Here is a 26288-nt window from a genome sequence, read left to right on the forward strand (position 1 = left end):
TCACTTTTTCACACAGGGCCATGATGGTTTGGATTTTTTTTCACCTTTAATAATAAACACCTTCATTTACAAATTGCATTTTGTGTTTACTTGTGTTGTCCTTGACTATTGTTTAAATTGGTTTGATGTTCCGAAACACTTAAGTGTGACAAACATGCAAAGGAACAGGAAATGAGGAAGGGGGCAAACACTTTCACACCACTGTATCTGTATCAGCTACACGGATCATACAGGTACTCCTACCTCACTGCAGTCCTATACCACTGTTGCTACCCCAGTGGTCCCCAAGCCAGGGCTGTAAGAGGTCTCCTACAGTTGGGCTCTGATACCAGGTGAAAGGTCAGGTATGAGTGTCGTTTGGTCCTCGCTTTATCCAGTTGCCATCTCTAAATATTTATCTGTAACTGAATTTTGATCTTGCAAGACAGAAAAATCAGTACAGATTATCCACCTTATGGAAGTTTAGTTTAAGCTCCAATTTATGGTCATTAGTTTACTTATAGCATTGGTAACCATCTATGAAAACTTTAGAAAGGCATGTTACTATTGGTTTTTGGCAACAACTTTCGTACACTATTTTTATGGCTGTGCCTCATTTGAGTCCCGTTGGCAATGGTTTTCCCTTTGTGCATGATTGTACAGGTATCTCCTTTAATGTAGAGCAAGGGCCCATCTGATTTTATGGACATATGGGGACTGTATTTAAGAGCTTTTCAGGTCAGCACCTGGAGAGCAGCGCCACTCAAAATTCCCAGGAAACACTGCAGACTTTAATTACCTCCTCTTCCACCATGACATCAGTCAGAGTAGCCTCCGACATGCTGGAAAACAGAACAGCAAAGCACTATGACAAGCCAACAAAATCATATTTAAGAATATGGGAATGTAGCAATACGCCCAATCACAGTGAGCCGCTGTCTTCTGACGAGAGTCTCTCCTGCCATATTCCGGACCGATGCAGGCCAGGACCGTGGACAAGGTGAGTGAGAGTCGTGTTTCTACCCCCCCAGCCAGTGATAGAGAGGTCAGTGTAACGTCGTATGGTCATCAGTGTAGCGTCAGTTGCCAGCCGACCTACAGCAGTAAAAGTAAGACGCAGATCAGCTCTGCGACATAGGGGGTAAGGGATTTTATACTGTACTAGTCGAAGGGACTCATTGAGTGCTAAAAGTCCACGCATTAGGGGGCGCAAATGACTTTCCTTGCCCGCTGACAACCCACGCTATGCCACTGACTGGCGGCGAACAGAGGTAGCACCATCTCCAGTGTGCTGAAAGGATGAAGACATTTTTGGAAAGAGGCTGGATCTGTTGTGAGAATTAACCGATCCGGAAATTTAACTTAAAAAAAAAAAAAGGTTCTGCGAATGACACTGCCTGCATTTTGTGCCGAAATAGCTAACAACCAACAACAACAACAACAACAACAACACACATTTTTTTCATACATCACAGGACAGATCCACAGTATTTACTGAATAGGTTATTCACGGAGCATTAGTGCGACGTTGGCGTGGTTCAACACCCACAATGTGGTCTATACAAGGCTATAAAAATGTGCACTTTTTTTGCAGGCGCACACAGCTCAAGGAGGGACAGAGCAGATGGATGGCATGTGAGTGTAGGCGACAAAGGCATTCCCAGGCAACATTTACTTAGACTGTGCCTTAATAGCAGTGGCAGTTGCTGGACTATTTTGCTCAGCAGTAGGTGCATTTCTGGTAGTACCTCTGCATTTGTGCTTAGCACTATGGGCAGAAGGGGCGGTACAAATACTCTGAAAAATAGGGGCTCAAAAGGGATCTCCATCAGGCTCCGAGGACCCCCCCCCTCTGCGACGCCATCTCCTCCTGAAAGACCTAGGGAGGCCGCTTTGGGCATTTCAGCCCCTGTATATTACTCAGATTTTTTCCTCAACCATAAGTGGATTAGAGGATTGATTAATTGCCTTAAAATCGTATCTTCACAAAGAAAACCCATTAGGTCCCCTTCTACCACCCAGGACCCTCAGAGGAACTCTGGGAAAGGTGAGACGAATCCCCCTCAACCTCAAGTCGGTTGAAAAGCCCACATTTTGTTTGGGTTCACTTTAGCCTCTTCAAGCTGCGCATGCTTTTTCCTGTTCATTCCTTGCTGGAAAAGCTTATTCTGAGTGGGATCACAGATGAACTTTTTAGGGGGGGAGAGAATGTTTAACGCTTTATCCTATGGGAGGGAAAAAATTAAAAAAATAAAAATCAAAAATGTGGGGTATACCGGCAATTGATGCTGCTATATCCTCCGAATAAATAAAAAAAAAGAAGTTTGACTTGTCCTGTTGACAACGCTCAAATGCTTAGGGATACAAGTGATAAAGTTGGGATTTCTGAAAAAAAAAAAAAAAAAAAAAAAAAAAAAAAAAACACATTTCCTTGGCAGGCTCAGTAGCTCAACCTGCAGTGGCGGCAATTGGGGTATGTCAATCCTTGAGAGATCACTTGAAGCAGGTGCTTAAGGTTTTCCCTGAACAGCAGGCCCAGGAGCTAGCCAACCTGCCAGCGGCTTTGTGTTTTGCAGTTGATGCAATCAGATGCTGTCCTTCAGACCTCTCTCCTTATGCTTGGGTTGGTGCATATGCATAGAATCTTGTGGTTGAAAAATTGGTCAGCAAAAAAAAAAAAAAAACACAAACAAAAACAAACAAACATTCAAAAAGCTCCTGGCTGGCAGGAGGAATTTCAGAACCGATGGGTGGTCTCCACAATAACTCTAGGTTACAAACTAGAGCTCTGAAAATTCCCAGCTCAGATCAAAAATGATCCAAAAAGAACCAGAGGAAAAATAAAAATTCAAGCATTGAGGCAACTTGTCGCAAAAAGTAATCATGGTGGTTCCCATGGAAGAGCACGGGTTGGGGTTTTATTCAAATCGTGGACTTGGGGACTCTTGAGGGTTTGCTAGCATCTGACCCCTGGAATCTGAAAATAGAAGCAGGTCATCTAGATGGGGCACAATAGAGATCCAAAGTATCAGAATAACAGCGCCACATATATGTGCATTAATAGACAGCTGTTGCTCCAATTATTGTGACAAACAAACCAAATACTGTGATGAGAGAGAGTAGCGCTGGTCCACCCATCAATACCAATATCCTCAATATTAAAGTGCAAATATTCAAAAAAGAATGTCTAATACTGCATATATTGTAAACAAATAATGTGCAAAATATGAATAAAGGGAAGATATTCAAAAATTTCAAATGTTTATGCAGAGACCATTTGTATTTCACATCTCAAGTTTCCAAGTGCTCAACCACTGAATCCTTCAACACTCACTAAAATGGACTCGGATAATTATGCTGGTAAGATCATAAAACCAACAAACAGGCCTCAATCTCTCAATTATTACCAACTGCAACTCCTTTTGGTCAGGTTTCCCTTTCCAACACCACATCATACAATGTGGGAAAACAAAGGAGGGTCCCATTGCATAAAAACGTCTCACAGGCTCGTTAAAAAGCCTATGAATTCCACACTCCACAAGCGAGATCCCCTCAGCCTTAATAGTTCCAGTGCTTCTGCCAGGACTTTGGTGAATACCCCCATGAGGATGATTGTCTGAAGAGTAAAGCACCAAATTGGAGATAACAAATGGACTTTCCCAGATTGTCAACGAGAGGCAAACATTTCTGCAATGACTTGGTCATTGGGATGTGCAAATGTGTCTTAGGTCCAGTGACGCCATGAAACAACCTGGGGACAATGCCAATCCAGAAGTGCTTGTACCAATTGATTTGCTCAGAATCAAGCGGAACTGCCTGGAGGGTTTTCTGACCAAAAAGAGTGTAAAAAATCTTGGCCTTCTTGTTCCTTGGGAACATGAAATAGGACTTTCCTGCTGTATCAGTTCCTCCAAGAGGGACATCATTGCAGAAGACATCTGTCCCATGGAAGACTGGTAACAAAAAAACCCACTTGGATGGGTTTCGGAAAACTGCAGGTTGGGGGTATACTGTTCTTGAACAGGATCAAGGTTGTTTCCTCCCATTGTGGAAGGAAGGACACCAACTTCCTCTCACTGGGAGGAGGCGGTTGTGATGGCGAGGAGGGCAGGGATCTGATACCCACATTCAAACACCTGACAAAGGAACGGCCAATCTCACACCGCACTGTCACTTGTGTAACAATGCAGTGTTTAGCTGCCCCGGCACAAGGATTTTCCAGCTTGTGGGCCCACAATCTTGGTGCCAGCAATCTGAGAGAGATTGTCACTGGGCTAATTAAGCAGTTACCCCTTTAACTGCCACCACCCACCTTTTTGCACTGAGCCAGAGGAAAAACATGCAATTTTAGCAATACCAATTATGATTTTATAATACATGGTTGCCAGGTATGTTCGTAGGATTTATCCTATACAGTAGCACTTTGAGACAGGTTCTACACTTTTCAAAATATGGTTTTAAATAATGAACAGTCAATATTGGTGCACATAAAACATAAAAAACAGAAACAAAAAAAAAAAAAAAAAAGTGATGTTGCAAAGAAATAAAGACATAATTCAGCAACAGAGAAAAAAAAAAAGTGCGGGGAATATTTGTGCAACGTCCTTGGGTTAAACAGTACGGTCGGTCAATGAGCCAGGCGTTATTGTTCTCAAACTTGGCAGATGTTTCTGATTTGATGGTAAAGAACTGACAACTATCTTGGCATCTTCATTTTCTCTGGAAGCAAATGTGGTGTTGACAGATGACCCTGACCAATAAAAACAGCTAAGGCGTGTCCATGGGCTGTCCAAGGTTGACGACAATATAATGGCCCTCTTACACATTTTTATATATACCACTATTCATATCTCCCAATATGTACCAGTTGCATTCTTGAAACTGACCGATTGATCAGCATTCAATTTCACATTGAGGGATAACAAGCTCAGATAAAATTTTCACCCAGGGGATACCAGACAGCCATCTTGCCTTTTGTATGTGCTAGCGTATTCCTGTATTAACTTGATTTGTTCAACATGACATTCGGCATTCAAAGATATATGTATTAAGGCAGGGGTCTCAAACTGGCGGCCCTCCAACTGTTGCAAAACTACAATTTCCATCATGCTTCTGCCTATGGGAGTCATGTTTGTAACTGCCAGCTTTGCAATGCCTCATGGGACTTGTAGTTTAGCAACAGCTGGAGGGCCACCTGTTTGAGACCCCTGTATTAAGGTGTCAGGTTTCTGTCCAAGTTTAGGAATGGTTTGTGGATTTCTTAAGTCTTTAATTGGGCAAAGGTCTCTGAATGCCTTTTACGATCCCCATTAGTTCTGTGTATCCTTTTATGGCACACTTTGTTTCTGCTGTCCAGGCCTATCATAAAACTATCACCAAGTCCATTAAGCATACAGACACCCTGGCAAGACTCAATTAGCAGTCTTACAGCGCTGTACAGGTTTAAGCCTGGTTTCTGATGTCTCCAAGTTGAGCCAATGCTCTTTTGAGGTGTGCTAAAGTTAACCCTATGAATTCCATGAATTAAAGCAAGGGGGGGGGGGGGGTAATATCACTATTGCAATGTGTAATTGTTCTGCAAGACTGACATGGCTGACCTATGAATCCTGAACATGATCGCTAGCTACAGCTTTTCGTGTGTCCAGTACAGGATAGCATTACAGCTGTCATTTGTTTTTAGTGGACTCCAGGGGGCCTGAAGAGCATGCCCCCCCCCTCCCTTTTTGCTCTTCTAGAAGGTAAACTTCCTCTTCTGGCACTGCTCCCCATCGGAGACTGTGGAACAAAATGAAAAGCCCTCTTAAAAAGGCTGCTTCTTTTGGAGAGGGAAAGCTTTTTTTCTTATTGGCTGTTCTATACAGCACAATCTGGACTGAAAAGAAAAGCAGCAGATAAAGCCATCCCACGTAGCCAGGTCTTAAGTCATATGGCTCATTTGGCAAAGTTGATAAGCGCAGAGGACCTTGCAGACTTTTTTTACCGCCACAGCAGAAGCATCTGCTATGTATTTCACCACCTTAAAAAAAAAAAAAAAAAAAATAAAGGAGGGGAAAGGATTTCAGCAGATCTTTCCTAGAAGTCCTGGCTTTCATGTGCTCTTTTATTGGATCTAGCACTACACATTTCTGGCATACACTGTGGATGCCATTGCAGACTTGAGGTTGATCAGAGTCCCACCCTTTAAGGACATAGTCTTCCCTTTTGTCCATCGCATCCTTCAATACGCCCATAACCTCAAACGCCAGAGTCACATGTCAGGAAACTTGTGACAAGGATCTGTCCATCCTGGGCCTTTTATTCCATACATGGGCATCATCCTCTTCAAACGGGAACCTTGTCAGGGATTTGGGCAAGGATCCTTCCATTCTTTAAATGTTTCTAATACTCTGTACTGGAAAAACTCTACATTTGGACTCGTCCAGACTCCGATACATTTTGTTGTGTATCAAGAGCTGTACACTTTCCTCCCGAATTCCCAGGGTAGTGCAAATTGCGCCAAACAAATCATCGACCTCATCCAATGATAGATCTTCCAGATATAAAACTCGCTTCTTCCTCATCCGAGTCCTGGAGGGAAGGAAGAATACTTGCGCCCCCCCCCACCCCTTCCTCAGAGTCACTAGCCCCAATAGACCTTGAGGTGGATGCCTGAGGACTGGATGAAATGCAGTGCTGTGACTATGTCCAAGTAGCTGGTATTTCGGCTTTGTTTGCTTTTTGCTAGTCAAAGGCATCTGTTAACTCTCCCTTCACTGAAGAAAATAAATCCTTGCATTGCCAAAACTCTTCCTTAACCAAGTCAAATGCAGACTATAGGCCTATAGGATCATAACAAGACAAAAAGGTTAACCAGCTAACTCTGACCTGCAGGAAAGCTTAAGAACCCCATGCAAACTTTAGTTTAGAAAGTGCCACCATAGGAAGTGAAGCCAAGCAAAACAGAAAAATAGATACAGCTGGATTGGTGCTCTGCGTGCAAGGCCAAGAGAGGTAGCCTTAGCAGCAGGCTTCCTCTAGACATCAAAAAGGGAAAGGCAATACAGCAAAACAAAGTATGGCCCAATCAGAAAAGATAAAAGGTGCCCCTTGCAGCCCTCTTACCTTGGCCTGGCTGGTGCCAGTTTTCACAGATGCTGCGATCAGTTACACCTCCATCCTGGCAGAGTGAGCAGCAGAATGCCAAATCCATCAGGAAAAAAAATAATATAAAAAAACCCCACACACACACACACACCTTTAAGTCCTGTCAAGAACTGTCCTCCCTATACTGCACTTGCGCAGTACGGAGGACACAAGAGTCGCCGAACGTCTCCGAAGATGAACGGCGCCTGCACACTTAATAGTACCTTCTGCCCTCAGTCCAGGTTAGCCCCACCATCCAAATGGAAAGTTAGAATAAAAATTACGCAGAGCGAAGTGAGCCTGTGAGGGAACCTGTTATACTGCTGTTTTACAACATCGGGAGCATGTGAAAGGAAGGTACTATTAAGTGCGCAGGCGCCGCTCATCTGCAGAGACTTTTGGCATCTTTGTCCACTGTACTGTGAAAGCGCTGAGCCGTATAGGGCAGACACTATCCGATTGGGGGGGGGGGGGGTTTGGGCAACACTTCCTCAGAACAACGGCATTCCTACACACTGGGGGCAGGAAGCACCATCTCACCCACCTTTGCGTTCCAGCGGCCAGAACCAGTGCCACCATGCCTCCACCAGAAATGCAGCCAACCAGCAGCGACCTGGAACTGATGTGGGGAAATACCACTGCCCAATACTCCCAGACTGGACTGAAACACCAGCCCGACCTGTAGATTCCAGCCACACAGCAGGCCACTACTCACCCGAGCTCTAGAACACCACCCCCCCTTATACTGAGATGGTCACAAAACATGCAGCAAACACACTGATGTAAGATCACCCCCTTCTACATCAGAGCACAGCCCACCCTCTAAAGGTTTTCCTGCAGCGCTTCCACCATGGAGAGACAAACACTGACTGACTGATGGCATGGTGGAAGAGGGCTTTGAAGGTCTGCAGTGTTTCCTGGGAATTTGGGTGGAGTGCCCCCTCTCCAGGTGTCGTCCTGAAAGGTGGTTGAGAAAAAAAATGCTTTAGATTCACCCTCCTTGGATCTAAAGGAGCTGTGCAGAGATTGTACAATTGTACATAGTATAGGACTTGCACAAGAGACACCTGCAAGGGGGGAAGGGGATACATACACATTTAATCTTATCCCTACCTTCATTTTCTCCTTGTTAGGATCATGAGCCACAAGATGTCTAAGCAGGCTTTCCTAAAAGAAAAGAATAGTTAGAGACCAACTTCCCAGCAATCAGCCAAAATTTTAATTCATATAGCCCATACATACCCTCATGGCAAAGGTGCTATTACAGCCGGCATGGTAACAACAGTAAGGCTGCAAACACAGATGATCCTTTCTTACATGATGCGTCAGGTTGAAGACTGTAGTAAATGTCTGCGTACAGTCTTTTCTGGGACAGGTCAAGGTGATTTTATTGTCCAGATGGGTCTTTTTGTGTCTCTGCAGAGCAGCCCGTTTTTTAAAAGACTTCTTACACTTTGGGCATTGAAGGTTCACTAATGAAAAGGAAAAGTGGTTAAAGCTTTTTTTTTTTTAAACCACAGCCATGGAGGGAGGATTAAAATAAGCCATCATAGGCAACAAAATGGTTCTAGTGAGGTAGCCAAGTGTCAAGACAAGTAAAATTTAGTTTTTCTGCAACATTTCATCTTGGTGCATATACCTGTGTTAATTTTGTCAACTAAATGAACGCCATTTTTAGCTAACTAAAATATGACCAAAACTTAAATGGTATTTTAGTCAAAAGACTAGCTAAAACTAAAGCGAAAAAAAGGGGACATCAAAATAATACTCTGGCCATTTCTAAAATCTGCAACACAAGCCAGAGGCTATAATAGCACATTAAAAGTTGAAACATGTATTGCACTACTCCACTACCACATAAGGATAATAAGGGGCATTGAAAAAGGGGGGGGGTTAAGAATAAAGGCTTTTCTTATAATAACATATTAAGAAATATATATTCAGGCAACACATGCAATGATTAGTCTTCAGTTTTTTGCATTTTAAAATTGCACTTCAGTTTGTCAACAAGCAATGTTTATAAATAAAACCAAGTTTCATAAACAAAGACATAAAAAAAATGGAAATTCTAGAGAAGGGTTTAACCGGTTCCCGACCAGCGCACGCTGATGTACGTCGGCAGAATGCCACGGGCAGGCATATTGACGTACAGGTACATCCAATCTTCAGTGCCGCCCTGCCATTGCGAGCGCACCGGTTGGGACCCCCGTGAATCCGATCGTGGGTCAAGGTATTAATAAAAATGCCATAAAACTATCCCTATTTTGTAAACACTATAACTTTTGCGCAAACCAATCGCTTATTGCGATTTTTACAAAAAACATGAAAAATACGCATCAGCCTAAACTGAGGGAAAAAGTTTTATTTTTTTTATATGTTTTTGAGGGATATAAAAAGTAAAAAATGTTTTTCAAAATTGTCGCTCTATTCTTGTTTATAGTGCAAAAAATAAAAACTGCAGGGGTGATCAAATACCACCAAAAGAAAGCTCTATTTGTGGGGGGGAAGGCGTCAATTTTGTTTAGGAGCCACGTCACACCGCGCAATTGTCAGTTAAAGTGACGCAGTGCCGAATCGCAAAAAGTGGTCTGGTCTTTGACCAGCAAAATGGTCCGGTCTGTAAGTGGTTAAATAATGCATTACAGTTCAAGCCCATTACATTTTAGTTGGCTAAAATATGACTAAATTCAGATGACAAATTCAAAAAACAAAACCACAACAAAAAAAACACAACATGGGTCTGTGCTACATTCCAAGTGTTTATTACAAAAGAATAATAATGGATGTAGTTTTGTAATGCCATTTAATGCCTCTCATACATATTACAATGCATTGTTGCTGCACTATAACTGCTAGGAAGAAGTGGGGGAGAAGAGGGGAAAAAAAAAAATAGTAATTACTTACAAGGATGTTGTTTTCTGTGTTTCTGTAGAGCACTCCAGGTTGGAGATTTAGCTTGGCAACCAGGGAAAGGGCAACGATACCCTATGAAAAAGTAATTAGCTCATACAAGTTATTTTTAATCAACTGTTCGGAAGACAAAGCTGTTTAGTTGCAACATTCTTATAAACCAACCTCAATACATTTAATTAGGCAGCAACGAGGTTTGAGAGCAATAAATGTAACACTTGGTACTAAAAACCATGCATGTATCATAATGCCTAGGCAGAGTACAACTGGGAGATTCAATAGTCAAGATCAATCTGTGTGTTCTTGCAGATCATAGACTTATGGCATGTGAGCCATAGTTTTGGCTCGGTACACGGCATTAGTAATGCCTCATCTAGAAAACACAGTTCAGTTTTGGGCACCAGTTCACAAAAAACAAAAAAACTGCCAAGAGGGACAATTAAACTGTTAAGCAGCTTGGAGGAGCTAAATTATGAGGAAAGATTAGGAGAAATGGAAAAAAATAAATAAAAAATAATTGTATAAAACAGCGACAATAAAATGACCATGCCCTCTTCCCCACACCATTAGGTGGCTTTTTCAAAGCAGTTAAGCTAAAATTCTCCACACATGGTCTTCGTTTAATTCTGTTATTGCCTACAGTACATTATCTACTGTATTTTACATTGAAAAAAATGTAAGAAGATTCTGATAAAATTGCTTTACTGCGCTCCTCATTAGGTACCTTCTTGAAAAAGGCTGCCATTGCTAGCCTGAAGCCAACATTTTATCTACTTGCCTGAATATACCATAGGAACCCCTTTTATTTGGAAATTTAAAGTTGCAATTACCAAAATACCCTACTTTTGTAACCCGCAATGTTATTGCAGCATAATAGTTGAAAATGTTCAATAAAAATGAAAAGTATATTACAAATTTGTCACTAGAAAAATATGGGGTGGTACAGTTAGGGCTGAAAGCTTAAGGCAATAAATAAAATTGTCAGGTTGCAACTTGAAATTCAGGTCAACTAGGTCCTTTGATGCATTAAAAACCATGACCAGTAAGTGTGGTGGGGGGGGGGGGGGGGGGGGGCGCGCGAAGGGCATGTGTAGTATTGCCCAGGGTCCACAAGCAAAAAAAATAAATTTAAATTGTGTGCACGCAGAATGCCCACCATACTTAAAATTTAAAGTTGATATTTGGATGCACAGCCTTTTACAACATTTTCTATATGCTAATGGTTTTTATACATTGTAACATTTAGTCACAGCAACCTTTTTTATAAAAAACATGCAACCTTTGTGCAAGTGATTTATATATTTTTACCTTAAACAGTGGCTCTGCCTCACAGGGCAGATAACGGTCAATGGCTCCCACCATCAAATCTTGTGATAAGGGATCAGTCGAGCCGCACTGTAAAATTGCCACAAATAGTGCAGACCAGGATTGAGCCTGCAGGTGTGCCACAATCAGAAGTGCTTCCTATGGTGGCACACCGAGAAGGGGAGTAGCCAGAAGCACTATTGCACAGAGCAGGTAATTATAACTTGATGATAAATATATGCGAGTGGAGTGTTTTGAAGTGCTTTCATTCAAGTTTGGTTCATGTGAGTGTAATGATGGGTTTTTATCAAGATTAAAAGATTTTTACAGTGTTACACTATGGAAAGTATTTTTGTCTCCTTGAGGTACTTTGAGATGAAAGTCTATTGATATCTGAAAGGAATTATACTGCAAGCGATTGCTGGATATTGAACAACATCATTTATAAGATCTTTAAACGTTTTTTGGCTCAACACGAGAGTGCTGAGCAGTACAGCTGGTGAGTGCTCCATACGAGGGGGGACACGAACACAAAGGGTGTGGTGAAGGCTTTGTGTTATACGGACACTGAATTTGCACATAAAAGAAAACTTTTCCGCATTCTGGATTTTTTTATGGACTATATTTTTTGTTCCTTACACAGTCGTTTATTCTATTTTTTCACATTTGTACTTTATCGTAGTAGAGTCTATTTCACCACTGACTATGCACATGTGAATTTCATTGAGAGCAGTTTGGGGAAAATATAAGTCAGTTTGTCTTCCCTAGTGACCAGGTCCATGATTAAGTAAATTTTATGACGAAACATGTCGGATTTTGACTACATATAGGATGCTGAACATCTTACATTGATCCCTGTAAAGCGGCGGTACAGTTAAGGAGCGGTGAAGAGACTATCCATTATTCCCGCATATCCTGGGTCCGCCGTGACCACCTAAGCTTCAGTATGGGTTACTCAAGAGTGCTGTGAATTTTTATATTTGGCGTGTTTATTCATCCTTTGATGTGAGTGCAATGTGAGAGATTTTTATGTGTGATTAAAAAGTTTTATACTGTATCACGCTATGGAAGCAAATCTTTTCTTTGTTGCATGAGAGTATCTATGGGAACAGCCGTGACACCTATGGAAACATCCGTGGCGTCTATGAGAACAGCCATGGCACTAGCCCTGCATTCTGGAGTGGAAAACTGGATACCCCATTTAAACCCTGTAAAGGGAAAAAGCACATCCAGCCAAACACGAAAGTGTGAGGCATATACAGCGGGTGAGTAATCACATAAGGGGAGAGGAGTCGCATCTAGAGCGGTGTGGTGGAGGAGTGTAGATGTAATCTGCTGCTTATTCAAGAGACACTGGTTAACCGTTTTTTTTTTTCCACTATTCCATTATTTGGATTATGATCTGAAGATTCAACGTATGGACTATGATTTTACTGGGATACATTATATTCTCAGGAGCTTTCACAGTGGTGTTGGTAACAATGTTTTTAGGAAATGGACATTGTTTGATAGAACTTGAAACAATTCATTTGATTCTCGTTATTTGTTTATTTATTTTTAGTGTTGAATAATATTTAGTCACAGGATATTTTTTTCAACAGATCGTATACATTTGTTATCACTATTCATCTGGTGATATGCACTATATAATAATTTGTGTTAATTTCGATACAAACTATTAATCAATCTTCTCTATTTTCTGTATGCTCGGGGCAGGGCTTGCACAGTGTAGTAACATTTAGTAATTCATGTTCACTGGACTGGGTCTATTATCTTTAATATTTTTGAATTCACTGGTGTGGATTTATATTCAGCGCTGCTTATTCTATTGTTTAGATAATAAATATATGCTGATAAAACCCCTTAATATTACACTTACCTGCATGGCGTCGGCGATGGGCTTTAAGACTTGCACTAGTAGACCCTTTCCATTCACAACCTGCGTGATCACAACTGCAAACCAAGAAAAGATATTTAAACTTCTATTAGCATTTTTAGCTTAAGGCCCGCTTCACAATGGTGTGACATGGGATCTGACTTAAGTACAAGTCGCATGACATGTCAAATTAAAGGTTTCCTAGGAAGAGAGCAGGCCAACTGATCAGACACAAGTTGCTTCGACTTTAGAAAAGGTTCCTGCACTACTTAGTCAGACTTTGATACAACTTCAATGCCAGAGCGTAAAAAAGGTCACCTTTAAGTTGGACTGAATTTGCAGGACAAAGTGATCGGAAGTCACGCAACTTTCGTGTTGGAGCAGTGTGAACCTGGGCTTACCCACATTTCCCCCCCCCCCCCCCCCCCAAACCACCAATTATAGCATTGGTTCTGTATGACACCATTCTGTGTGACATCAAGCCATTGGTGGAATTGCAGATTGGAGTGCAATGTGCAGTTTACAGCTATAAACCTTACCATGAAGGTAAGCAACTATAGATTTAAAGTCAAAACATAATATAAAATGTATTGCATATTAGAGTAACAAATAGCAACTGCTTTTAGGCATATTTTCCAGAGCCCTCAGCATGAATATGCTGCTGTGGAGGGAAGAATTTGCTGTTAAAGTGGTTAAGCCACCACTATAAAAAGCTCCCATCCCCTCTAACTTAACGCGTCCCTGTGTTACATAAAAATATGCCAATTTGTATCTATATCAGGGCATCTCCCGGCACTCACAGGACTCCTCTGCCTGGCCGGCAGGTCAGGGCCAAGCATGTCACCACATGGCTCAGGCACATTGATGTCTTAGTCATTTTGGAAGGCCCGAGGAAAAAGTTTAGTTATTCGTATTAATGTGGTCAAAAAAAAAATCTAACAAAGTTCACTATGAAGCATGTCAGATCCGTAATCTTTCTAGACAAAAGTTGTGTGACACACACAAGGAAACCTAACTAGTACATTATACAGAAAATGCACAGCAGGAAACCCGGTTCTACATGCAGAGCGTTTCCATCCAACCCCCTTAAAGAATTCTATTCCATACAGACAGTACCTCCGGTTGAGGAGGCTTTGTTCGAATGAGACTATTCAAAATTGAGGCAGGACAACTTCAGAACAGATTGCTGGATTGAGGTTACAGCTGTCGCTGCCTACAAAAAGAGTATAAGTGAACCATTGCACAGGCTGATGAAACATTGCCGTTTAGACCACGTAGTAGGAAGTGGATCCCTCACATACGATATTCACAACAAATCGGAAATATTATTGAAACACATGGTCTCCTCAGCTCCTATTACCTTCAAACGAGCTGTGTCTTTAAAAGACAAAAATTGGTAAAAAGCGAATATCGGAAATACAAAAAAAAAAAAAAAAAAAAAAAAAAAAAAAAAACACCCCACACACAGTTCCATGTATGGGACCTACCCATGCGGCCCTGCCCAATGGTCAGGTCTCTAAAGTCAAATATTTAGTAAATTACCAAACTCCTGCAGTAATCTACTTAATGTCCTGCGAGCGTGGCACATTCTATGTGGGCAAAACCAGGCAGATATTCTGGTGTAGAACGTCCAAACATGTCTATAGCATGGAAATGAGTAACATTTACCTCCCCCTAGGGGAGACATGTAGCCATACAGCACCACTACAAAAATGACAAAAATTGCTTTTGCCACCTTAGACCGGCTACATATGCCTGGAATAGAAGGCTACTACAAACCAAGTCTCTCTCGTATTTTTGCCTCCTAATGCTATAAATTGGTATTTAGCTCCCTCTACTGGTATACATGTAAAATGGACTTGGTTTCTCATTTCAAGAGCATAGGGAAAGCCTAACAGGAAGGGACTTAAATAGTTTGAGAAAAGGACTCACCTACCCATGAACACCGAGTGGCTGAATTGAATGCTGGGTAGGGTTAAAAAAAATAAAACAGCTTGCACAGGGTGACACTGTCCCAAAAATGGTTTTTCAGAATGTAAAGAAATTGAAATACTAATTAAGTGGACTTTAGAGGCACAACAGATTTGAAAAGGTTTGTTGTTTTTATCTAGTTTTATTATTCAAATATAAAAAGATAAAATAGTTTTACAAATAAACAAAATTAATCTTCACTATACCCTAAATATGTAGATATTGACACCACATAGCATACTAAATATATTATGTAACCACATCCATAAATTGAGCCAAATTGGTTCTTAATATTCCAAAAAAGGGTATGGATGTCCAAAGGGCTGTGGGTCCAGGTATGAGAAATTTCAATAGCTCGACATGCTGCACGTGGAAAACTCTTCCTCATGAGCAGTAATTTCATGAAAATAAGTAGCCATTAAGTATAACATGCAAAACAGCAAGAATGCATGCAGAGAGGTTTATGGTAGAAATCGCAGAGGCAAAAGAGGCACCAACACAATGCTGAAATTCAGGTAGTTTTTAACAAAATTATATTGACCAAGGCACAACCAGATGCCCTGCCTATGTGGCATAGAAAGGCTAGGGCTACACCGAATGACAGTTAAAGTCCCTTACAGATAGAAATCAGCCCTAGTGTGCGGCATCAGTGTGTATTCCTCTGGGTTGAATTGGCAATGGACCCATACCTGGACCCACAGCTTTTTTGACATCCATACCCTTTTTGGATCATTAACTAACCACTTAAGGACCAGGCCTCTTTTTCAGACTCTGTTTACATGTTTAAAACAGTTTTTTGCTAGAAAGTTACTTATAAAAAACAATATATAATGTTAGGGGTTCTAACACCCTAGAGAACAAAATGGCGGTCATTGCAATACTTTTTTTCAGACCTCATTTGTGCAGCATTCTTACAAGCGCACTTTTACCCTCAAAAATCTCCATAAAACAACATTAAAAAAGAAAATTCCATAGGTTGAATGTTTTGCGTTACAGGTCTATGGCTATAATTATTGCTCTCGCTCTACCGATCGTGGCGATACCTCACATGTGTGGTTTGACTACCAGCTTCATATGCGCGCGCTGCTCACATATGGGTTTGCTTCTGAGCGCGAGCTCATCGGGACAGGTTGTTTTTAAATTTTGTAATTTTTTTTTTTTTTTTATCCATCTCATTTTACTTGATTTTTACAGATTTAAAAAATGAAAAAAATTAAAATCTGTATCACTTTTATTCCTATTAAAAAGGCATGTAAACATCCCTTCAAATAGAAAACAAACATGACAGGTCCTCTTAAATTTGAGATCTGGGGGTCAAAAAGTCCTCAGATCTTATATTTGGACTTAAACGCAAGAAGAAGAGAAAAAAAAAAAAAAAAAAGGTCCTTTAACTAGTTCTTGACCAGCGCACGCCGATGTACATGGCATGGGCAGGCACATTGGCATACAAGTACGTCCAATCTTTAATGCTGCCCTGCCATCGCGAGCGCCCTGGTTGGGACCCCCGTGAGTCCGATCGCGGGTCCCGAAAACTCGATCGCCATGTTGTAAACAGCATCTCCCCATTCTGCCTAGCAACAAATGATTGGAGCAGAGATCAGTGTTCACTAAATGAAAGCCCAACCCCCAACAGTTAGTAACACACCCCTACACTGCCACCCACTGGTTAACCCCTTCACTGCCAGTGTCATTTACACAGGAATCACTGCATTTGTATAGCAGTGATGGCTGTATAAATGACAATGGTCCCAAAAATTTCTCAAAAATGTTATTAAAAGTTAATAAAAATGCCATAAAACTATCCCCCCCATTTTGTAAACGCTATAACTTTTGCTCAAACCAATCAATCGCTTATTGCGATTTTAACCAAAAATATGTAGAAGAATGTGCATCGGCCTAAACTGAGGAAAAAATAAAAAAATAAAAATTAAAGTAAAAACGCTTGTTCAAAATTGTCGCTCTATTTTGTTTATAGCACAAAAAATTAAAACCGCAGGGGTGATCAAATACCACCAAAAGAAAGCTATTTGTGGGAAAAAAAAAAAACTAAACTTCAAATTTGTTTGGGAGCCAGGTCGCATGACCGCGCAATTGTCAGTTAAAGCGACGCAGTGCCGAATCGCAAAAAGTGGTCTGGTCTTTGGCCAGAAAAATGGTCCAGGGCTGAAGTGGTTAAGAGGCATGGGCGGAAGTGACGTTTTGCCGTTGCTTCCGCCCTCCTATGGCGGAGAGACGAGTGGAGGCCATCTTAGCCTGACTCGTCTCTATACCCAGCAGTGTGCATGACCTACGCCGCTACAGACAGCTCTGGTAAGCGGCGGGAGGGGTGGCACTCTCCCGCCGCCAACGGTGATCTTGCGACAAACCCGCTGCAGAGACCACCATTATCGTAAACAAGACCGCCTCCTGTAAAGATGGATATGTACAGGAGGCGGTCGGTAAGTGGTTAAGAACCTTACTTGGCTCAATTTATGCATGTGGTTACGCAATATATTTGTATGCCATGTGGCGTCAATATCTACATATGTAGGGTATATTGATAATTTTATTATTTGTTTTTATGTATGTTCATTTGTAAAACTGTATTTTCATCTTTATATTTGAATTTAAAAAAAAAACTAGAAAAAAAACAAACAAAAAAACCTTTAGATTTACTACTGGTGGGCCTCTAAAGTCCACTTATTTAATCTTTAAATTCTGAAATAAACCATCCCGTCTCTTCTGTACATGTGGCCTGCCTGCAAGGAGCTGTGGGTGTGTGTCCCACAGAGCCACGGCCTATATCATGCGGAACAAATTTGAAGCCAGAGGAGAACTTTACACCAGTGTGCTGGGGCGGCAGTGTGGTCAGATTGGAAAGGATCCAGCGACACCTGATGGAGGTAACTGAGGACTCCCGATGATCTTGTGAAATGGAATAGCGCGACGGCATGGCCGCAGCAAATAGATAGATCTTGTGGAGCGGAGGCATCCACCCAGCCAGACCTGGTGTGGCGAGAGGGCCGTTGCCCAGAAGTTTGATGCCGCACTTCATACACTTAGACTGATCACATAATGTTGCTAGGCCCGGAAGCCTCACGGAACAGCTCAGTTCAATAGAGTTAAACGTACATAAGCCTCAAGCCTGATTTCATTACCAAGAACTGCCACTGGAAGTACATTCCCAGGGAAGGAGTTCAAATACTTTGCACAATTGAAGTTACTGCTCTATTATCCTACACTGCTTTACTGGTTGGAAATCCTGCAGATTATAAGTACTGCAGTATAAATGGCTAGCTGAAGAAAAGAGGAGACTATATGCCTTACTATAAGCCCTTACAGTGTTGCTATTACCTACTAGAGACTGTTAGGGGATTATTATACTGTCTTATCCTGTTCCAGTACACTGTGCAGACACTATGAAGTCTTTAATGTGCTACACAGTATTTGAAGTGGGAAGTTGCCCAGTGCTGCGGTTGTTGCCCGAGCATTGGTCCCACTTGGAGACATGCCTACAGGAGAGAAACAGGTAGCGAATGAGAATGTGATGGCCATTCACAACCATTTGCTTCAGTATTGTATACCAATAACTGTTCGTGTTTGATGTTTGAACCTGTTCTAGTAAGCTTATCTTTTGGTTTAATACAATCTGTTGTGAAGCTTATTCATTCTCCAAACAGGTGTAGCAGTGTATTCCCAGGTGACAACACAGGTAAAGTGAATATTATCTGACTAGTCAATTGTCTTATTGGATTTTGCACCAACACTGTTACACAGATGTATCAAGTGGGTTGAGCCAAATCATTGGGGGTGGAAATGGAGTACAGGCCCAATAAGTTATCAGCAGCTCCTTTGGGGGTAAGTGCTATAATTATGAATGAACTTGGGATCCATTGTAGGCATCTGTCAGCAATTATCTACTCACCTCATGGATAAATTAGGAGATTGCTCATATCAGGGATCAACTGAACAATCCCTGCATGACCATAGTAACATGTGTTTCAAAGCCATCAGGTATGAACGCATGAGAGAGATTGTACCGTGAACTTAAGGGCTCTTGGTAATCTTTTTTTGGCTCTGTAATACTGCATACTTTCAGCTATTAAAGCCATTCAACTTTTAAAATGTTCATCTCTATCAGCCAATGACGGGACCTAAATTTTTCTTCTATTTATACTTTAATATATTAAGCTTTAAGACTAACATTGAAGTGAATGAGAGCATGCTTCAAATCTTCTAAATGTTCTTTCGCTCCCAAAAGTTTCAGCCCCTTCATACTTTCACCTACAGACACCAAACTTTAAAATGTTCACAAAATATTCAGCTATCTGGCTATATCTTTTCAGTTTGATCTCCTTTACAGTTTTTGTGAAAAAGCTTCTCAAGTTAAGCGATCATTTCAGGAAATTTCATTAAATTAGGGCAATCCAGGCTTTTGTTGTGTCTTGTTTCCATGGTTACCAAAGCTTCTTATACAGTGATGGCATTGGGGGGGGCAGCTGGAGCATCTCAGATTACAGAGCCCCGGGGGGAGAGCATAGACACCATGCACAGATTTATAGTAGAGGAATATGATGGTGGCAGTTTTCATGCTATTCAGCATTCCCATGCATTTTCTAGTTATTCTTATTATAGTCAAATTTACCACCCTAACTCCTCCCACAGCTTTTACACTACATGGGCAGTAATATACCGAAACGTGTGGATTGTTAACGATTGGTGTGCCATTACTTTGTGGAACGTTTCGCCAAATGGTTCACAAAATTTTTTTTGCGGTGAAATTTGTCCCATAGGAATGAATGGCAAAATGTTCAAAACTAGAGAGTGGGAGGTGACAAACTGACAACCCCATGATCAGCTAAAACATTATGACCCCAAACAGATCACACCCCCCCCCCCCCCCCCCCCCGGATTATCAGCCAAATAATTTTATGACCACCACATTATCAGCCAAAACATACTGACCCCCCCCCCCCATGAAAAAAATAAAAAAAAAATAAAGTAGATGTTCAGCTCTTTCAGAAAATGGGACTTCAACTTTTACTACTATTTATACTTTTTGGAATATTCATCTTTGTAAAACACTTCAGTTACTCCAGCCACTCAAGCCACAAAACAGTTACTTAAAGAGGGATTCCGCCAAAAAAAAATTATTAAAAGCCAGCAGCTATAAATACTACAGCTGCTGACTAAATGGACACTCACCTGTCCCGGGGTTCCAGCGATGCCGGCAGCCGAGGCCGATCGACCGCTCGGGCCTCGGCTGCTGCCGCCATTCTAGGTGAGGGAATCAGGAAGTGAAGCGAATCGGCTTCACTTCCCGGTTCCCTACTGCGCCGCGCAATAGGAAATCTCCGCGCTGTCACTGGGACCCGTGTGTGTCCCAGCAGACAGCGCGGCAGGGCAGGAAATGGTGTAGACTCCCGTGGGAGTCTATGCCCGGAAGTGGGTGAAAATACCTGACAGGTATCTCTACCCCCCTCCCCCCTGAAAGGTGTCAATTGTGACACCGGAGGGGGGGGGGGGGGGGTTCCGATCAGCGGAGGTTCCACTTTAGGGTGGAATCCCGCTTTAAGCCACTCCACCCAATTACTCCACCCACTCCAGTAGGTGGAGGCAAGAACACTTCACACAGTTTCCCCAGAAATTTTAGCTTTTCTAGTTACATTTTATGGACTTTGAATGAAAAAGGAGGAATAGGTCACATCTATATGCCCTTTGACTCTGGTAACCAGACACTGCATTATTTGCTGGATGTCACAGTGGTCTAACAACTTTAATATAGAAACCAGGCACTTGCCTTTGGCAGCCCTTTTTCCACTGAGTGATTATATTCACCTCAGCACTTCAATCTTCAGTGGCACCTTCTGTTTACTCACTCATTTTCACTTGAGTCTCTTTTCTTGTTTCAACACTCACTATTTCACCAATTTTAGTGCACTCCCCCACCCTTTTTAGCGTGCGCGTGTTTGTGTATATGTTTGGGCTGTTGGCATGCTTTTTATCTCACTGGATCAAATCTTTGAATATGTACATATTTTTAACGTAGCACTTTTCTAAGGGAATAAGGTGTATGCAACTACATGAACACTTTTCCCATCACTCCGTTTCCTTGCACTTTTACCACTTCTTGCATAATTTGTTACTTTTTCACTTTTCACTTATTTTGGGCATAAATGTTTTGATTGAAGCCCAAATTGAGTTGCAATATGATAGAACACTCACTACCTCTTCATAATTTAATAAACCAACATTTTAATTTTAAAAATCACATTTTGTTCTTTTCCTTTCAATTTTTTGGGCGATTTCCCCCCCCCCCCCCCCCCGCCCCTCTTTAAAAAAAAAAACAAATGGTTTCTCATCTTTCCACTGTATAGAAAAGTTCTCATATTCAGGTTAGAACATTGATACAATTTAATGTACCAATTACTACAATTATGATAAATTTCAGGTGCCTTGGTTACCATCTTCTCCCCTCCGGCCTTTTATTGTGGAGGCACATTTAGTCACTATAGTCATTACTGTGGGTTGCATCCTTTGATGTATACCTTTTACATGATATTGTTAACCGTTTGACTTTTTATCCAATCCAAATTGGATAACTATGTACACCCGAGCGCACGTTTTAAAATTTTGTATTGTACAATTCATGTCCAGAGTCCTTTGTTAATAAAACAGACTTATGAAAAATTTCTGACTCACATTTGGGGTAAAAAAAATAAAAAAAAAAAATAAAAAAAAAATAAAAAAAAAAAAAACACACACACGGGGAAGCCTCAAATTTCTGGCCCCCCGCCCCTTCTCCTTGTGGCACCCAATTCACAATCAATAGTCACCACCATGCTATACAAAATTAAACACCTGGGTAGAATGTATACTCACGCAAAGCAGGGTTCAGCTTTGTGCACCGACAAGTGATTTTTTAAAGCCCTCTTCTTATGAAAGATTTTGGAACACTGAGAAACTGAGCACTGCAAGGAAGAATACAGACAAAAGATTGTGATATAGGGGTCCAGCCACATGACTGTTCTGCATAATCACAGGTCTATGAATCTAACCGCATCTTCAGATACTGTGGCTGTATAGAGACCCAACCATCCCATCTGACCTGAACACAACCGCCCCCACACCTTTAAACACTTTGTTAAAGCAACACATTTATATTGCATAGGACTTTAAGGAACAGGTATTTGAGAACCAATACATTTTTTTTCTGGAGGGGGGTGCAATACAGGCCAGCCAGTCCTGAAAAGTTGCAGGATGTTGCCACATCAACCTTGTGGACAAAGAATGGGCCATCTTGTAAACCTGTGATAATTGCGGTAGCCTGGTATGGGGGTCACCATGAAAGAATGTCTTGAATACAGGACAAATTTATGCTTCAAATGTAGGTAGCGGGATCTGTTATTAATCACTTTCAGACCGGACCAATTTGCTGGTCAAAGACCAGACCACTTTTTGAGATTCGGCACTGCGTCGCTTTAACTGACAATTGCGGTCGTGCGACGTGGCTCCCAAACAAAATTGACGTCCTTTTTTTCCCACAAATAGAGCTCTCTTTTGGTGGTATTTGATCACCTCTGCGGTTTTTATTTTTTGCGCTATAAACAAAAATAGAGCGACAATTTTGAAAAAAAACACATTTTTTACTTTTTGTTATAATAAATATCCCCCAAAAATATATAAAACAAACATTTTTTTCCCTCAGTTTAGGCCGATACGTATTCTTCTACATATTTTTGGTAAAAAAAAACAAAAAAAAAAAAAAAAAAAACGCAATAAGCGATTGATTGGTTTGCGCAAAAGTTATAGCGTTTACAAAATAGGGATAGTTTTATAGCATTTTTATTAATAATTTTCTATTTTTTTTTTTTACTAGTAATGGCGGCGATCAGCGATTTTTTTTGTGACTGCGACATTGTGGGGGACCCAGTGGACATTTTTGACACATTTTTGGGACCATTGTCATTTATACAGTAATCACTGCTATATAAATGCAGTGATTCCTGTGTAAATGACACTGGCAGTGAAGGGGTTAACCAGTGGGTGGCAGTGTAGGGGTTAAGTGTTCCTAGGGGTGTGTCACCAACTGTGGGGGCTTGGGCTTTCATTTAGTGAACACTGATCTCTGCTCCAATCACATGGAGCAGAGATCAGAGTCACTAGTTTCTAGGCAGAATGGAGAAATGCTGTTTACTCGGCATTTCCTCCATTCGGCCGCTCCGTGAGACGATCGCGGGGATGCCCGCGGCGATAGAGTCCGCGGGTCCTGCGACCGGACTCACGGGGGTCCCGACCAGCGTGGGAGCGTGCCGCCGGCGGTGCGCTCCCCATGGCAGGGCGGGATTGAATATTGGACGTACCTGTACGCCAATATGCCTGCCCGTGCCATTCTGTCGACGTACATAGTCGTGCGCTGGTCGGGAAGTGGTTAAAGGGCGAATATTGAATTGTGACAAAGCTAGATTTAGATCCTACAGAACAAAATTTGTCTTGACAAGCAGGAAAAAAAAAAAAAAAAAGTAAAAAGCTTTTACAGGATCTGGCCTTGCGAGCCTTAGTTTAGCTATGGTATCTATTGTCTGACAACCTTCCGTCCCATAAGGAATTGGCTTACAGCCAATCTGTCAATGTCAGCAGCTAAGCAGGGTGGTAAATGGGCCCTTGAGACAAGTCTTCCGGACCAGTAGATGCCACCAGATTGACAAATTTCATGTACTAATACCTGCAGGGCCAATCTGGAGCCACCAGTAGTTGCAGCAATAGTGTCACTGGTAAGTAAGCATAAATGAAGAGTTTTGCAATCCTATAGACCTACAACTACATGCACTGTCTGCCCAATTTTCTGAAAGACTAAGAAATTATGCCAACTCCAAGCAAGACTTTCCCAAAACAGGTCATCCAAGGTGCTCCAGGCCTGGAATACCTCTTGGCCTCAAGGCAGCTCCCTGGGACAGACATTTTTGCTGAACACCCAAGGAACGGTGTCTAGGCCAAAAAGGCAAATTGAAAATATGGTAGTATTCATCTCCTAGTCACGCAGCAAAAGAATGGTTGGTGCCCCTGGTAAATGGGTACACAAGTATGCATTGAGGTCTATGGATGCCAGAATTTCCCTTGATGCAGGGACACCAACTGAATACGTTTTCTTGAAAGTTGTGGCTTTCGCTAGAACATATACAAGACTAGTTTTACTTTAACCCCATTATCCTCCTGGGCAATAAAGAGTCCAAATTAAACCCCTGAAATCCTTCCTGCAGCAGAACTGGGATCACTACCCTCCTGGGCCAGGAGTTCCTTAATGGCCAGATGGAAGTCTGCCAACTTCGGGCAACAGACCCAGGTTGGAAGTAAATGAAACCTCTGGCAGGGGTTTACAACATTTTGTAGCCCAAGACACCCATTTGGCTGGCATGTGGTCTAGTCAGTCCACAAAACACATAAGTCAACCCCCCCTCCCCCCACCTTAAGCTGGGCAGGTGGGTCCAAAGAGGGGACAGCTTCTCTGAACTGACTGCCAAGGATGCAGTTACCCACAAGAGCCTTGCATACCTTGTGAGAACTTTTAAATGGCAAGCAAAATTGCTAATGAACTGAAAAGTAGGCCCATATTTACAATCTGGTGCATGAGCGCAACAGGTTAGTTTGAATTTTTTTTTTTATTGACAATCACCTTCTCTGGTAGTACCTGAAACGAAGAACAGTACTATAATATATGCCAAGATTGCAGCTATAGAAAGATTAGGTCCCCAAATGTGACAATATATGGCACCCTCGGTTAAATATCGCCTACCACCTACCTTTGACGACATGGTCCTCTTGCCATGGTAGCCAACATTAAGTAGTTCCGACTACACCTCATGATGGCTCTCAGGTTAACCTTGTGGATGCCTATATTCCCCTCTTTCTCCAATCGTTCCCTTCTATGGTTTTGAAGCTGTCCCACAAGACATGACGTTTTCTTCCTCTGACCCCCTAAAAATAGCCCTTTTCACATTGCCAAATAACCCAGCCTCGCCTGTGCCCTCTCCCAGCACTACATTAAAAACAAAAATGGTTAGGTTGTTACTCATTGTTCCTTCTGCCTACCAACTAGCCTATATTTTGATTAGCTTCATTCCTCCTTTATGTTCAAACATCTTAGGTTTGATCTTGTAAACTCTATTCTTTAAAAAACACTTTTTTTTATTGGTGTTTGACAAACCTGCAACACGTACACAAAAACAAATATCAGGATGACCTTCATGACCATGACCCCACACCCCACACCCCCCCCCCCCCCCAATAGGAGAATGACACCAACTAGAGAAAAGACCTGAATCCCTTAGGCCAATGAATATCATGAGCAAGAACACATAGCCGAAATCAAAGTAATATAAAATGGCATTGCGGCAACGGTAAAAAAAATAAAAAAAATTAAAAAAAAGTGGACAGCCTCTATTGGTCTATGACACACTGTCTCAATGGGGGAGAAAATCATGCCGATATGAACTGGGTAAATGTTAGGCATGAAAAGGATGGAAATGAACCCATCAACCTACAGAGGGCTGAAGTCAACGACATTTCATTGCAGCAACTCAAAAATGGTACTCCGTTTGTATGGCCACCATGTGCTTGTATGCACGCATGGCAATGTTGGTGCATGCTCCTAATGAGAGATGGCATCCTGGGGCATATCCTCCCAGATCAACAGTGCATCACTGAGCTCTGAAACAGACCGAGGTGCAACCTGGCATCACCGGATGGACCAAAACAATGTCCCAGAGGTGTTCTATTTGGATTTAGGTCAGGCAAGCATGGGGGCCATTCAATAGCATCAATTACTTCATCCCCCGGACATTTCTGCATACTCTCGCCACTCATTGTCATGCACCAGGGAGTATGCTGTAGGTCCCCCAACCTGAGGGAAGAAGAGGAGATAGACCCTACAATTTGTATTAGCAGCAAGGATGGCAAGGGTTATAATGGGAGATTTTAATTATCCAGACAGACTGGGCAGAGGGTTTCACACATTCATCTAAGACTCGACAGTTCCTAAATGTCTTGCAGGACAATGTCATGGGTCAGATGGTTTACGCACCAACTAGAAACAAAGCGTTACTTGATCTACTGATTACCAATACAGACCTGATCACGGATGTGGAAA

The 26288-nt window shown here is 41.8% G+C and overlaps 1 protein-coding gene across 1 annotated transcript in view; it reads right to left on the reverse strand.

Annotated features, from left to right (window-relative positions):
* The window catches only part of LOC143935496 (P43 5S RNA-binding protein-like), a 107469-nt gene that overhangs the window by 19968 nt on the left and 61213 nt on the right, over positions 1 to 26288 (reverse strand). The window contains exons 4-8 of the mRNA XM_077459417.1: positions 22025 to 22113; positions 13196 to 13269; positions 10006 to 10086; positions 8344 to 8573; positions 8215 to 8268 (exon numbers count right to left, since the gene is read on the reverse strand). Coding sequence (XP_077315543.1) covers positions 8215 to 8268; positions 8344 to 8573; positions 10006 to 10086; positions 13196 to 13269; positions 22025 to 22113 — 528 coding nt within the window. The remainder of the gene's footprint in view (positions 1 to 8214; positions 8269 to 8343; positions 8574 to 10005; positions 10087 to 13195; positions 13270 to 22024; positions 22114 to 26288) is intronic.

The sequence above is a fragment of the Lithobates pipiens genome, unplaced genomic scaffold (assembly GCF_037356315.1).
Source record: "Lithobates pipiens isolate NorthernLeopardFrog02 unplaced genomic scaffold, aLitPip1_a1.2 Scaffold_28, whole genome shotgun sequence".
Lineage (NCBI taxonomy): Eukaryota > Metazoa > Chordata > Amphibia > Anura > Ranidae > Lithobates > Lithobates pipiens.